The 16,219-nt window shown below is 44.3% G+C and overlaps 1 protein-coding gene across 3 annotated transcripts in view; it reads right to left on the reverse strand.

Annotated features, from left to right (window-relative positions):
• LOC143517369 (fibrocystin-L-like) overlaps positions 1–16,219 on the reverse strand; it is a 98,333-nt gene that overhangs the window by 44,717 nt on the left and 37,397 nt on the right. For all 3 annotated transcript variants that reach the window (XM_077009788.1, XM_077009787.1, XM_077009789.1), the window contains 11 exons: positions 15,357–15,549; positions 15,003–15,145; positions 13,857–13,961; positions 13,500–13,688; positions 9,244–9,414; positions 8,794–9,041; positions 7,602–8,658; positions 7,145–7,393; positions 6,908–7,057; positions 6,583–6,757; positions 4,002–4,152 (listed from right to left, as the gene is read on the reverse strand). In XM_077009788.1, coding sequence (XP_076865903.1) covers positions 4,002–4,152; positions 6,583–6,757; positions 6,908–7,057; positions 7,145–7,393; positions 7,602–8,658; positions 8,794–9,041; positions 9,244–9,414; positions 13,500–13,688; positions 13,857–13,961; positions 15,003–15,145; positions 15,357–15,549 — 2,831 coding nt within the window. The remainder of the gene's footprint in view (positions 1–4,001; positions 4,153–6,582; positions 6,758–6,907; positions 7,058–7,144; positions 7,394–7,601; positions 8,659–8,793; positions 9,042–9,243; positions 9,415–13,499; positions 13,689–13,856; positions 13,962–15,002; positions 15,146–15,356; positions 15,550–16,219) is intronic.

Consider the following 16,219-nt stretch of genomic DNA (forward strand, 5'->3'; position numbering starts at 1 on the left):
AATAATGATTTAAATAACCTTATCAAGCAAAATTTCAAAGCACAACTTAATACTCTTTGGTCGTCTTGACGTGATTAATGTGATGATGATGTCATGAGTTGGGGTGGGGTGGAGGGGCAGAGGGGGAGGAGGGGGAGGGGTGGGGAGGGGTAGGGGGAGGGGGGGTGGGGGTGGGGGGGGGGTGGTCAAGTAGAGGTCAAAGTCGTAAATCACTTTTTTTTTAAGTTTTGGAATATGCCGTCCTCTACTCTCTCTTACATACATCATGTATGGCTGCTTTTGACACACTGGCATTACAAATGAACGAATTAGAATGCAAGTTACATATATAAATGCATAACTTTGCGAGCGATGTAAAACTGAGATGATAGCATGGGCGGTGCTGTTATGAACACTTTATTCACAATCGCATTCATGAAGCAACGCAAACTATAAATTCGTCGGGCGGCTACACAGTATGAGTGAAGATTGCTTGGGCAATCAAACAGCAACGTAGTTTGCGTGACTCCTCGGTTTGGAATCGGACTCAGATAATGGCTGTGTTCGAAATAGCCTACTACATACTACTGGCGTACTGATCCAGCTCCAAATCAGTATGCCGTATGCAGTATGTGACCAAAATGAAAATTTCCAGTACGCGAAACATACCCGGATGACCTACTACTTCCGCAAATTATTCCAGTACGCGAACAGAGCTATCTTCGTGGTGTACTGCATTCCATCATGCAACGCTACGATCACGTGACCCCGTAGTATGCTTTGCTTTTGTCGCATACTGGAAACTGTACTGCATACTACTATGAGGACCAGTATGCAGTATCCAGTATATACTGAGTCCAGTATGCAGTATCCAGTATGTAATAGTCTATTTCGAACAGAGCCAATGTCTCGACAGACATTCAGAGATATCATGCGCTATCAGCGCTTTGATGACAAGAGCACAAGGGCTGCCCGCCTTGCGACTGATAAATTTGCTATGATCTCGGGAGATATTTGATAAATTTGTGAAAAACAGTAGGCTATTGCTTCTTACACGCCCGGTGAGAACATAACTGTTGATTAGCAACTGTTCCCAACTGCTCACTGTCGTTTCACTCAGTACATGGCCAATAAACACGATAAATTTGGGATTAAGTTCTGGGTGGCCGCTGATGTTGAAACAAAATATATGTTGAACGCAATTCCCTATCTAGGGAAAGATGAAAGCAGGCCGGTTCAAACAGTGCATGAACATTAACCACAGCGACAGAGGTTTATTCTCAAGTTCACAATTCACTACATAAATAAAACTTAATTTGAGGTGGGGAACGAAACTTGTGCAATATAAGCTAAATGTAAATCGCCGAATGGTGATAACGCTGCTTGTGAACATCCATCTTCAAACAACTGGTGACACGGTCGTTAGGATGTGACGAGAGAGGCAACTATATTCGTGAAGCCATCAAAAGTATCATTTTAATAATTTTGCGTTTTGTTACGCAAAGGTACATAGCCTACCTTTTATAATGATATTTTTGTAACTAACTTTGCCTATTTGTGCTTTTTGTTCTTTGTCTAACACAAAACATTATAGAAATTTATTTGTAGATTTGTTATGTTCACCATAGCCTGCAATTCACTAACATACACAACTTTTAGACATTAAAACTTGAAATGGCGTAACATTAATTGAGTATACAAATAAACTTGCTTTGGCTCGTCTGCGGGCTTCACTTTGCTATAGTGAGTATCGAACAAGCTTTCTGTGGATGTGGGGGTGGAAGGCTACAGCGCAGTCTGTAGCATTAGCAAGACAAAAGACGTGAACGCTTCACAGTGGGGGTGCGGGCCATTGGGTTAGTGGTGTGGCGAACGAACATGATAATATAGTGACATATATGCCAACAGAATAACACACAGACAAATAAGCAAACTATTACACTATCCAAGCAAACTATTACACTAACCAAGAAACAAAACTGAAACAATATTTTGCATTTACGTTTTCACACAAACCAGGAAATGCAATATGAAACTAAACAAAGCTGGCAGTGGGGAAGCGCTACTGAGAACAAGGTCACAAGGCACTGATTCTAAAAGGTTTAGTCACATTAATTTGTTAACATATTAACGTTACGTGCAAATTACACCATTACGAATATTTTGTTTGGGAGGCTCATTCTTCCTTTTGTGCAAAACGCCATCTAGCGTTAATGATGTGTCAGTACCAGCTTCCCTGTGTAAAGACTCAGCGGTCTTTTGACCGCCCGAGGCGCACTTTAACACGGCGCTAGTAGGAGGTGGTGAAAGTGGTCAGATGACCGGCCCTCGGCGCTTCTAGGTATAAGTATGTAAATGAGGCGTAGCGCTTCTAATGTTAACTGTAGAAGGAGCTGCCAGTCGGATTGTTAACCGTTCAGTCCTTCTGTTTGCATCGCGGCTGAGCCATTGATTATCAAGGTAACCGAGACACTGGGGAAACGTGAGTACTCTCATTGCTGCACCGTCAGCCCTCGAGGATGTAAACTGTCATTAATGTGCACCAACGACATGGGCCCCAACTTTGAACTTTGAAGTGACAAGTGTTAATAACCTACTTCATTACTGTTTTTTTTTTGACCGAAACTTCGCCTTAAGAGTGTCTGAGAGAAATGTATTGTGTTAGTTACCGTCAAAGTAAATTCATTGAGTGTGTTTAACATAAATGAGCATTGTGTTGATGTGGTTTATTATTAATGGAAGTTCGTAACGTGATTTCGTAACAAACAAGCGGTCATTTGAAACGGGTAAATAAATTTAGGAGAATACTCCAGAGAACCAGTTAGTTATTACATTAATGGAGGCACCGTTATATCGTTAATTTCATGTTTATTTGTTATGTACCCTACCTAAAGATGTTTAGGCTACATCTATTTGGCGCCTTAGGAAAGGGTTACATATGGAACGTTTCTGAAGATTCTGTAAACTGTGAGTATAGTATGAATATAATTATTAACATCTCACTCACTTTCACAATTGTAATATTTATTAAACACCCTCTCACCCACAGTGTTTTCCTAGGTTCACAGATTTTCTATTTGTTTTGTTTTTATTATTATACTCTGATGCATGAAGCTAGCAAGCTAACTATGATTCGACCACTAGAGGAAAAACGCTTTCAGTGGCAGTCAAACCCTTTCAGTGTCAGTCAAGACACAAGACTGTTACATCGACATGCCATCTGACTCCGTTCTTAGTATCTTAGTATCCTATCTTAGGATAGTATCCTAATGGCGCATTTCCACACGGGCCTGCTTGGCGCGGTACATTTCGATTCGCGACGGTTTGTGAGTGTTTCCATTTGTACAAGTTTGCAAATACCTTCAGGTACTTTTTTCGTACCTACTCGCTCGAGGTTCTAACCGTTCCAAAGCGGAAAACTTCTGTGACGTGGAGGAACAGCATGACACTGATTGGCCAGGGAGTGTCATCACAGGAGAGCGACTCCTCCGCTATCGCCATCTCGTCCATTGTTGTACGGTGTTGTGGTCGCATACAAATGATGTCACGACACTACAACCCGCGCGCTAACAGCGACTCCACCCACATTGTGGTGGTCCACCATTGTAATGGAAATACAACGCGACCGTACCACTCCGTTGCGAATCGATCCGTATCGAACCGTACCGCGCCAAGCAGGCCCGTGTGGAAATGCGCCATAAGTATCCTATCTTAGTATCCTATCTTAGGTGACACTGGGGGAGCGGCGCCTGCGCGCGCGAGGGAGGGGGAATGAGGGGGGAGAGCAAAGAGTGCTATTGTTCAGTTGCGTTGTGAATAAAGTTTCCCTTCGCGGGATATTTTAGATTAAGCAGTTTCTGCCTTGGTTACTGAACCCAATTCCTTGTTTAATTTCAAATTTTTGATTACATTAAGTAGCATTTGATTTGATATTCTCTATTTGTGCAGTGCTTGGTACTTTGAAAAGCACCATATAATATTTTAATTCCAAGAAGTTGTAAAATATGTGAGAGATGTTTTACCGTTTGGGCGACCCCTCTGTCTCCAACCTGCAGTCGGATATTGGTCAACTGGGATTTGGGCTGGGATCCAGTCATACAGATGACTTGTGTGTCATTGGCTGAGAGGACATCGCAGACAGACCCTGCGATTGTCACGGTAACATTTCCACCACTGTTTGTGCCATATGGCAGGGAATACAAGCAGAAACAGGTTTTGAATTGACTTTCTTATGAACAGTGAAACACTTAAAAAAATCAAAACATACTTGAGAACTAAAACAGTGAAAAAGCTAATAAGGCAAAATCACACTAAAGTCTGAAAGCCTAAAATGTCTATAGCAGGCCTTAATCATTTATAGATGCAAAGAATCCCATAGTGTGGGAATGTGACTTATTACACACAATCAAACACTTTAAAAGTCTATATGACTGTTAATAGTCTGTGTAACAGCTAATCACATATGTGGATTCATGTTAATTAGACATTCATTAAAAGGTAACTTGAAATAGCCCACGCAGTGGCTGGGTCACTGGCTAGGCCATTTTTGGCCACCAGGGGGAGAAGGGCAAATTCACAATAATCAGACGCAATTAGCAACGTCTGTTCATTGGGATAATTAAGAGTGCCACACAAACTGAAAGACAAAGTTGTTATTTCATGACCTCAAACGCTTTCTCTCGGGCCTCCTTTCTCTTATCTCTTCAGCTTATCTACTTGTGTATCTACTGCCTTTAACATGTTTTCCCCTGGCTTTTCCCTCAAATATTCCCGTCTTTGATCAGCCTTCCGTCTCCTTGGTCGAGAAAGACAATTTTTAGTGTTTCTTGTTTTGCATTTGCTCTGCAAAGAGGTTCTCATGCCTGCTGTTGACATGGCTCAGTTTACCCTGGTTGTGACGCCGGGGGCGTCGGGACAGAGGCAGCCGGAGACGTGGGTTGAACAGAAGGTGGTTTATTATCCATGGCAACCAGTAACACTCGTAGTACGTAATGCACGGTAAAGCTCGTAGCGCATACACTGTAGATGCAAGGTAAAGCTCGTAGCGCATACACTGTAGACGCAAGGTAAAGCTCGTAACGCATACACTGGAGATGCACGGTAAAGCTCGTAGCGCATACACTGTAGATGCAAGGTAAAGCTCGTAGCGCATACACTGTAGACGCAAGGTAAAGCTCGTAACGCATACACTGGAGATGCAAGGTAAAGCTCGTAGCGCATACACAGTGGATGCAAGGTGACGCTCGTACACACACGGTAGGGACGTGCTGTCAACCAGAGACGCTCGTGTAGCGGCAATGTGCAGCACTGGACCAGACGACCTGCGGGCTTAAGAAGTGCAAAGTAAACAAGAAACAGGTGCTCAGTATGATGGTGATTGCGACTGTGGAAGTGGCTGCGTGCGCGGGGGTGTGTGCTGGGATCGGCTGCTGGCCGGGTTGCGCGCCCTCTGGTGGCGACCCGGCCCCCTCACCGTGACACTGGTCTCCTCTATATGGAGGATTATGTTCGAGTACAACTTGGTTACAGTGTAACCAGGTTACCGAAATTAATCAACACTGCTCGATATTTTTAGTCTTGTACACAGGCTTTTTTCTAACTGACAGGTTGCTTTGTTTGCGCTTCCTTGTGGATCTGGCACATACAAATAGAACTTACCAAAAATCCTAATAAATGTAATACGATAGAAACATTTTAGGGCGACAGGCGATAAAATGTGCGGCTGTGGTTCTGTTTTGCTATGACTCACAAGCAGCTCGCAAAGTCAGCAAACTAAAATAAATACATTTTTATGTGCTCAGCACTTGACTGTGAACTGATAATTTAAGGACCACTACTGATGGCGCTGGGATCAGGTAGAATAAAAGTTTGAGACACAAATCATTTTCTATTTTTTCTCATACTGTATTTATGAAATTTGCAAGTCATTTAGCAGCCTATTTTTTTTTTCTTTTTGTACTGGAGTCTACATTTCTAAAATGGTTTCTACATGATCATAAGAAAGTATGACTTCGCCCTGGCAGCTCTATGTGTAGCATGCGTGTACTTTTGTCTGCGTGTGTGTTGTGTTAGTAGTTTCAACGGCCTTGTCTTGCTAGCGTTGTGTTTTTGTGTCTTTTGTGTCTGTCATACGTGTTGCTTCTCGCTGTCTGAGCTCCGTTTGTTATCCATAGCCTAATGTTTTTTGTCAGTAAACGTTTTTGTCTATAACGCTCTTGGCATCCTGCCTGTCCCTTGCACTGTTCCATATTTATCCTTTAGTTCTCTCACCTACGTCCTCTCAGTCAAAACCATTTCCCTTCATTACAACAGCGATATTGTGATGTAACCGATAGTTCAGATAGAGTTCTCATCTAGGATCTTTGATTCATCTTCAGATATCCCATTCATATGCCTTGGCTAGGTTCTGATGACAGGAATAATCTGTAAGAGTGCTGCTTCGCCTCAAGTGTGTTCTTGAGTCATTTACAATGCCAAGATCTTGGTTGACTCATTGGCAGTGTATCACTATGAATCACTGGGAGTGCATGGTCATGATGATGTGCTGTTTTAGGTGCATGTGCAAGGTGCAAGCTTCCTCCTGCAGTAGCTGGAACTTCCGACCTGAAACCAGAGCCGCTGATCGTAAGCACGGTGCCACCGGCTGTTCCGCCCCTGCGCGGTGATACGTCCGTGACGACGGGAGTCAGGCTGGTTTTGTACGTGTAGCTGTTCGTCTGGTAGACCGAACCGCGGGTATTCAGCACCGTCACCGAGCATGGCTCCTCCAACTGAGTTCCTATCACAGAAGACACGTGGGGGCCTTAAACAGCCTCTGTGTCAAGCTTGCTTACCTGCAAACTCTTATGTTGGTGTATAGAGGTCAACATTTTGCATGCATCTGCACACATGTGCATTAGATTCTGCTCTTGATCCCAACGCCACTTACCGTTGTTGGGTGGCACCTCACAGTACAGAGTGGAGGAGTTGGATGCGTTTCTACTGACATTGCATTCCCTGCTGCAGATCAGCACTCTAGAAGACTGTGGGTCAAAGCCCGAGCCTTGGACTGCCACCAGAACACCTCCACCGTAGCTTCCTGCAGCAGTTTAGAGGTTCCTGTTAACCTGTTGTACTGCTGAATTACTGCAACAGTGGAGAGCTTAGAGATCATGTTTTTTAATACCTTCATTAGGCACGACCTGGGTCAGTCGCAGCTCGTAGGTGAAGTTAGCCTGGGTCAGGGCGTCACCTTTGACCCGATGATGCAGTTTGACTGGGTATGTTCCTCCTGGATGTGCGCCTACAGTGCACTGCACCTCCGTGTCCATGATGGAGGACACGTCACATGACACGCCAGCTATTGTCAACAAAACAAGGCCAGCGTCCGAGCCAAACCCGGTGCCCGACACGGTGATCACTGTCCCACTGGGACCTGAATACGAAGAGAGGAAGGACACTATCGTGAGTCCTCAGCTGTCTGTAATGGAGGAGTATGCTGCTGAACTCTCAAATGAGTTCATATCTAGAGCAGTTTTTTATTTAGTTATTTTGGGGAAACAATGAGTAATCTTATTGTCTCTTATAGTCAAATGGTAGGTATGTCTACACTGAATGAACAGGGCTGGAGATGAATCACCCACCTGTGTCAGGGCTCACACTGGTGATCTCTGGAGTTTGTTGATGGGTGTAGTTGAAACTCAGCGGTGAGTAAATCACCTCAAACACCACACTGGTGATCTCTGGAGTTTGTTGATGGGTGTACTTGAAACTCAGCGGTGAGTAAATCACCTCAAACACCCCAAACACCCGAATATTTACCTTCACCTGGCTTTCAACATTGGCACACGTCAAACATTGCACCATGAAGGGAGTTACCTGCTGTATGGCACAAGGGCAGGACCCCAGCATCACGCTGGTGTTGCCTGCTATGAAGCCATTCCCTGTGATTGTCAGTGGGGTTCCCCCCGCCAAGCTGCCCGAGGTGGGCTGCAAGCTGGCCAGGGGCAGGCTGGTGAGTGTGGCGTCTCCGTAGGCCCGACCTTTGCTCAGTACCACCACCAGCAGGGCGTGTGGACCAGCAGGCAAGGGGCCGACCGACAGTGTAACGTTGTCGTCTGCGAGCTCGATGACATCAAGCATTATGTTGTTTGCGTACACCACGATGTCTTCGAGGAGGTCACCGAAACCACTGCCATTTACGAAGACGGTGGTGAGGTTCCCGCTGACCCAGCTGGGGTAAATGGAAAAAACCGTGGGGGCCAAGGAATTGGAATATTCATAGGAGCAGTCGTTGCTGCAGGATGAAGAGACTCCGCCGACGAGGACTGAGACGTCTCCGGTGTGCGCTGGCGACGGAGATGTGTCGCACGTGATGTGAGTGTAGTTGCTGGAGACGGTGACGCACTGGGCTCCGGCTACGGTGACCACGCCACCCGTGAGGCCGGATCCAGAGACGACCAGGCGCGTGTAGCCTGTGGTGCTGCCTGCCGCGGGGGAGACGTTGTCCACCACAGGCAAAACCACGAAGCGGCGTGCGGACTCGCGGGGCATGGTGAGTATGGAGGTCCCCAGGTTGTTGACGCGGACGCTGACAGGCAGGAGTGTGCCAACGGTTGCACCGCTGTCAGGACTGAGGACGCAGGTCATCTCAGTGGAGGTGCTGCTATTCACGTGACAGGAAGCATTTCCGATCATTACCTGTGACGAAACCGACAGCTTATCAAGTAGATGGATAAGGATCAGTGATTACAAGAAGAAGGAACACTAGACAAAGAAATCTTGAATGGACAACTTGATTTTAATTCCAGCTAAAATGTGAAACTATCTGCCAACCTTGTTGGCACAAGAGGTGTTGCTGAAACCAGATCCGTGGATGATGATGGTGTCATGCGCTGTGCCTTGACTGGGTGAGATGGAGCTGACGACAGGACTGGCGCAGGTGGAGAACCTGAAGTAGATGCCAGTGGACGTCCCGTTAGAGCCAGTGGACGTCCCGTTAGAGCCAGTAAATGTCCCGTTAGAGCCAGGACACACTGGGGAGGCCTCGCAATCAGACTCAGCCCTGCTTGTGCTCACGGGCCCTGTGTTTTCAGCACAAAGATCAACATTAACCTTTGATCACGGACAATTTGCATATTCATAATTCAGGTATCCTGTGAAAGCACTGCATTCCTTGATGTGCATTTTACATTAAAAAAATGAAACTGACAGCCGACAAACACAGAACGTTTAGAAGCATAGCTGAGTTAGGCGCTAGGTCAGGTAGGACGTGTGTGTTTTTACCTAGGTGCTGGAGGGCTAGAAACCCCCCTACAGTAACCTGCAGCAAGCTGCTCCTCTCTTCTAGAGGTCTGACGTTCACCACACCCTGCATGCTTCTCTGGTTGGCTGAGTCAATGTAGCCACTGCTGTAGTAGTACACACCAGGGGTGGTGAAACGGTAGCTGAAGAACCCTACGGACAGTGAAACACGTGACAGCACACACACAGACACACACACACACACGCTAAGTCAAGTTTCCATCGTCTAAAAAAAGCAACATGAGGGGAAAATAACATTTTAGTATTAGTAGTAATTTTGTTTGTAAGTGCGGGTGTGCAGTGCTTTAGTGAGAGCATGCAAAACATAATTATGTTTAATTATATGACTAATTAATTATAATTAGTCATAGGATAAACATCTAGATCTAAGATCTACTGGGAAAGAGCAGAATTTCATAAAGAGTAAGTGAAGGAACTCTCTCTGGAGAATCACTCCTGTTCTTTTAGCTTTTTGTAACCATTTTCACTGAACACTTTCTAAGTCTGCTTCCCTTCAAGTAGCTTGCTGTGTCGAAACGTCTCTGAGCAACTAATGAGTTCTTTTTTAATTTTTTTTTATTTTCATAAAAAAAAATAATTAAACCCTTGACAAGTTTGAATTGTACCTTGGGTGTTTGTACCTTTACGTTCTGCATTGGTGTGTGTGCCTGTAGCTGTTCTTGTTCTGTATTGGTGTGTGTACCTGTAGCTGTTCTAGTTCTGCTTTAGCGTGTGTACCTGTAGCTGTTCTTGTTCTGTATTGGTGTGTGTACCTGTAGCTGTTCTTGTTCTGTATTGGTGTGTGTACCTGTAGCTGTTCTTGTTCTGTATTGGTGTGTGTGCCTGTAGCTGTTCTAGTTCTGTATTGGTGTGTGTACCTGTAGCTGTTCTTGTTCTGTATTGGTGTGTGTACCTGTAGCTGTTCTTGTTCTGTATTGGTGTGTGTACCTGTAGCTGTTCTTGTTCTGTATTGGTGTGTGTGCCTGTAGCTGTTCTTGTTCTGCATTGGTGTGTGTGCCTGTAGCTGTTCTTGTTCTGTATTGGTGTGTGTACCTGTAGCTGTTCTTGTTCTGTATTGGTGTGTGTACCTGTAGCTGTTCTTGTTCTGTATTGGTGTGTGTACCTGTAGCTGTTCTTGTTCTGTATTGGTGTGTGTACCTGTAGCTGTTCTTGTTCTATATTGGTGTGTGTACCTGTAACTGTTCTAGTTCTGTATTGGTGTGTGTACCTGTAGCTGTTCTAGTTCTCTATTGGTGTGTGTACCTGTAGCTGTTCTAGTTCTGCATTGGTGTGTGTGCCTGTAGCTGTTCTTGTTCTGTATTGGTGTGTGTGCCTGTAGCTGTTCTTGTTCTATATTGGTGTGTGTACCTGTAGCTGTTCTTGTTCTGTATTGGTGTGTGTACCTGTAGCTGTTCTTGTTCTGTATTGGTGTGTGTACCTGTAACTGTTCTTGTTCTGTATTGGTGTGTGTACCTGTAGCTGTTCTTGTTCTGTATTGGTGTGTGTACCTGTAACTGTTCTTGTTCTGTATTGGTGTGTGTACCTGTAGCTGTTCTTGTTCTGTATTGGTGTGTGTACCTGTAGCTGTTCTTGTTCTGTATTGGTGTGTGTACCTGTAGCTGTTCTTGTTCTGTATTGGTGTGTGTACCTGTAGCTGTTCTTGTTCTGTATTGGTGTGTGTACCTGTAACTGTTCTTGTTCTGTATTGGTGTGTGTACCTGTAGCTGTTCTAGTTCTGCATTGGTGTGTGTACCTGTAGCTGTTCTTGTTCTGTATTGGTGTGTGTACCTGTAGCTGTTCTTGTTCTGTATTGGTGTGTGTACCTGTAGCTGTTCTTGTTCTGTATTGGTGTGTGTACCTGTAGCTGTTCTTGTTCTGTATTGGTGTGTGTACCTGTAGCTGTTCTTGTTCTGTATTGGTGTGCGTACCTGTAGCTGTTCTTGTTCTGTATTGGTGTGTGTACCTGTAGCTGTTCTTGTTCTGTATTGGTGTGTGTACCTGTAGCTGTTCTTGTTCTGTATTGGTGTGTGTACCTGTAACTGTTCTTGTTCTGTATTGGTGTGTGTACCTGTAGCTATTCTTGTTCTGTATTGGTGTGTGTACCTGTAGCTGTTCTTGTTCTGTATTGGTGTGTGTACCTGTAGCTGTTCTTGTTCTGTATTGGTGTGTGTACCTGTAACTGTTCTTGTTCTGTATTGGTGTGTGTACCTGTAGCTGTTCTTGTTCTGTATTGGTGTGTGTACCTGTAGCTGTTCTTGTTCTGTATTGGTGTGTGTACCTGTAGCTGTTCTTGTTCTGTATTGGTGTGTGTACCTGTAGCTGTTCTTGTTCTGTATTGGTGTGTGTACCTGTAACTGTTCTTGTTCTGTATTGGTGTGTGTACCTGTAGCTGTTCTAGTTCTGCATTGGTGTGTGTACCTGTAGCTGTTCTTGTTCTGTATTGGTGTGTGTACCTGTAGCTGTTCTTGTTCTGTATTGGTGTGTGTACCTGTAGCTGTTCTTGTTCTGTATTGGTGTGTGTACCTGTAGCTGTTCTTGTTCTGTATTGGTGTGTGTACCTGTAGCTGTTCTTGTTCTGTATTGGTGTGCGTACCTGTAGCTGTTCTTGTTCTGTATTGGTGTGTGTACCTGTAGCTGTTCTTGTTCTGTATTGGTGTGTGTACCTGTAGCTGTTCTTGTTCTGTATTGGTGTGTGTACCTGTAACTGTTCTTGTTCTGTATTGGTGTGTGTACCTGTAGCTATTCTTGTTCTGTATTGGTGTGTGTACCTGTAGCTGTTCTTGTTCTGTATTGGTGTGTGTACCTGTAGCTGTTCTTGTTCTGTATTGGTGTGTGTACCTGTAACTGTTCTTGTTCTGTATTGGTGTGTGTACCTGTAACTGTTCTTGTTCTGTATTGGTGTGTGTACCTGTAGCTGTTCTAGTTCTGCATTGGTGTGTGTACCTGTAGCTGTTCTTGTTCTGCATTGGTGTGTGTACCTGTAGCTGTTCTTGTTCTGCATTGGTGTGTGTACCTGTAGCTGTTCTTGTTCTGCATTGGTGTGTGTACCTGTAGCTGTTCTTGTTCTGTATTGGTGTGTGTACCTGTAGCTGTTCTTGTTCTGTATTGGTGTGTGTACCTGTAGCTGTTCTTGTTCTGTATTGGTGTGTGTACCTGTAACTGTTCTTGTTCTGTATTGGTGTGTGTACCTGTAGCTGTTCTTGTTCTGTATTGGTGTGTGTACCTGTAACTGTTCTAGTTTTGCTTTGGTGTGTGTACCTGTAGCTGTTCTTGTTCTGTATTGGTGTGTGTACCTGTAGCTGTTCTTGTTCTGTATTGGTGTGTGTACCTGTAGCTGTTCTAGTTCTGTATTGGTGTGCGTACCTGTAGCTGTTCTTGTTCTGTATTGGTGTGTGTACCTGTAACTGTTCTTGTTCTGTATTGGTGTGTGTACCTGTAGCTGTTCTTGTTCTGTATTGGTGTGTGTACCTGTAGCTGTTCTTGTTCTGTATTGGTGTGTGTACCTGTAGCTGTTCTTGTTCTGTATTGGTGTGTGTACCTGTAGCTGTTCTAGTTCTGTATTGGTGTGTGTACCTGTAGCTGTTCTTGTTCTGTATTGGTGTGCGTACCTGTAGCTGTTCTTGTTCTGTATTGGTGTGCGTACCTGTAGCTGTTCTTGTTCTGTATTGGTGTGCGTACCTGTAGCTGTTCTTGTTCTGTATTGGTGTGCGTACCTGTAGCTGTTCTTGTTCTGTATTGGTGTGCGTACCTGTAGCTGTTCTTGTTCTGTATTGGTGTGCGTACCTGTAACTGTTCTAGTTTTGCTTTGGTGTGTGTACCTGTAGCTGTTCTTGTTCTGTATTGGTGTGCGTACCTGTAGCTGTTCTTGTTCTATATTGGTGTGTGTACCTGTAGCTGTTCTTGTTCTGTATTGGTGTGTGTACCTGTAACTGTTCTTGTTCTGTATTGGTGTGTGTACCTGTAGCTGTTCTTGTTCTGTATTGGTGTGTGTACCTGTAACTGTTCTAGTTTTGCTTTGGTGTGTGTACCTGTAGCTGTTCTTGTTCTGTATAGGTGTGTGTACCTGTAGCTGTTCTAGTTCTGTATTGGTGTGTGTACCTGTAGCTGTTCTTGTTCTGTATTGGTGTGTGTACCTGTAACGGTTCTAGTTTTGCTTTGGTGTGTGTACCTGTAGCTGTTCTTGTTCTGTATTGGTGTGTGTACCTGTAGCTGTTCTAGTTCTGTATTGGTGTGTGTACCTGTAGCTGTTCTAGTGATGCCGCTGCTGAAGGATACTCCATCGAACGTTGTACTGCTGGGACTGGCCACGCTGAACACTCGGTAGGCCAGGCCCCACACATAAGGCAGATTTCCCCACTTCCAGACCACCGTGTCTCCTACAGACGCCATCACCACCGCGGGAGTCCATGCATACCCCTGACCGTAGTCTAGCACAAAGCACAAACATCCTCCGTTTAGCACAAAGTAGCAAATATTTACACATAAATATTAAAGGGGAAAACATTTATGGCTCCTAAAACCACAGGATGAAATGTTTGCATGGTTTTAAATGAATGATTTATTTGGGGCAGGACAGCTGTTGGGTATAAACTTACTGAAGTCAAAGCCTTCGTTTGTGACAGTATATGTCTGCTCATTATTTTGGGTCACACACTCCAGCTGATCGTCCCACGAATTAGTGACTTCACAGCGTGTGTTGCCTATGCAGACAAAGCAAGCCTCAGTTAAGTTAAACTCATATCACCATGCCAATTAGTCAAACAGCGATGTCATTGCTATGCTTGGGATTTCAGTAAAAAGGCTCCTGTAAGACTTTTGAATAAATTCAGTGGAGCTGGGAATGACATTGTCAGATAGAACATGTGTTAGATCTCTCCAGTCATAGAGATAAATAACTTCAACATGCTACAGTGGGATAAAGAACAGAAAAAAGTGATTTTCAGAGATGAAGAACATCTAATGATGATGCCAAATTCTAATGCTTCATATCCAGAGAGCATAACCAGTGTGACACAGTTGTCTTCTAGAACAGAGAGCATAACCAGTGTGACATGGTTGTCTTCGAGGACAGAGAGCATAACCAGTGTGACACGGTTGTCTTCTAGAAGAGAGAGCATAACCAGTGTGACACAGTTGTCTTCTAGAACAGAGAGCACAACCAGTGTGACACAGTTGTCTTCTAGAACAGAGAGCATAACCAGTGTGACACCGTTGTCTTCTAGAACAGAGAGCATAACCAGTGTGACACGGTTGTCTTCTAGAACAGAGAGCATAACCAATGTGACACGGTTGTCTTCTAGAACAGAGAGCATAACCAATGTGACACGGTTGTCTTCTAGAACAGAGAGCATAACCAGTGTGACACGGTTGTCTTCTAGAACAGAGAGCATAACCAGTGTGACACGGTTGTCTTCTAGAACAGAGAGCATAACCAGTGTGACACAGTTGTCTTCTAGAACAGAGAGCATAACCAGTGTGACACAGTTGTCTTCTAGAACAGAGAGCATAACCAGTGTGACACGGTTGTCTTCTAGAACAGAGAGCATAACCAATGTGACACGGTTGTCTTCTAGAACAGAGAGCATAACCAGTGTGACACAGTTGTCTTCTAGAACAGAGAGCATAACCAGTGTGACACAGTTGTCTTCTAGAACAGAGAGCATAACCAGTGTGACACAGTTTTCTTCTAGAACAGAGAGCATAACCAGTGTGACATGGTTGTCTTCAAGAACAGAGCATACCCAGTGTGACATGGTTGTCTTCTAGAACAGAGCTGAATCCTGAACCAGTGATGGTCACTATTGTGCCCCCATACAGAGAGCCCTGCTGTGGAGACAGTCCCGTCACATGCAAGACATACTCGATGGTGGTGTTCACACCAGTGCTGGGTTTGGGGTAAACAGGGATAATAGAGGAATACTTAATTACAGTATATAAACAGTATATCTACAGTCACAACAGAAAAGTACTTTAAAACATATCACCCATTTGCATGTTTCAGTAGTCGATATTTTGTAGCATTCAAACTCTATGGCACTAGTTTAAATGAATGTAACCAATTCTGATTGATTTTAGTAATGTTTGCTGATGGAAACCTGATCTGGGGATAGCCACGATTTCCCACTCGAACACTGATGCTGTAGACAGCAGGGGGCAGTGGGGGTAAATGACAGGTGATGATGTCATTGTGCCAGAGCAGCACGGCGCACTCCGTGTCACCCACGAGGACGGCACTGCCGTCGGTCCGGCTCTCGAAGTTCGTACCTGTGATGTTGAGAGTCCTGTTCCCTTTACCACACAGCAGGAGTTCAGACAGGACATGCAAAGGATAGAGTAGTGGTCAATTCACTTTTCAATTAGGTGTTGATTATTAACAGCGAAGTATCCAATGGCAGCCTGATTGCTACAAGTGTTAGTCATAACTCATGTTTCATAACTCAGGCTATGCAAAGCGTGTTTAAAACTCTACTGTAGCCTAGATACAAAATGGTGAAAGAAATTCAGGGAATTCCACAGTAAACGAGACCTGCACGAATGCCAGTAAGCATCAGGAAAAGGAAAGCAGCAGATCAGAGTGGTGGCATGCGTGAAAACAATAGAAATAGACACTCAAGAACATGGCATGTGAACAAGAAGTGATGGCATGACTGCTTTGTGTTTTTCAGCATAGGACAAGCAGTAATTGTACTGTGTCAGGATATAACTATAGAGTGGACTGACTCCTGAGACTATGGGAGGTATTTCCTGCCAATAATAAAACTAAAATGAAAACACTAAAATGAAAATGAAAATACCGTTTTGCCATTTCTTTTTCCATACATGTGTGAAAATATTATGACAAAATTAAAAATAAAATGAAATCACTTAATTTGCAATTTAATTTTTCACTCGAGCACGGGTCATATGTGACAAATATAAAATGAAAATTAAAAAGGAGGATTGGCGCTACCTGCTGGTG

Source organism: Brachyhypopomus gauderio, chromosome 6 (assembly GCF_052324685.1).
Source record: "Brachyhypopomus gauderio isolate BG-103 chromosome 6, BGAUD_0.2, whole genome shotgun sequence".
Classification (NCBI taxonomy): domain Eukaryota; kingdom Metazoa; phylum Chordata; class Actinopteri; order Gymnotiformes; family Hypopomidae; genus Brachyhypopomus; species Brachyhypopomus gauderio.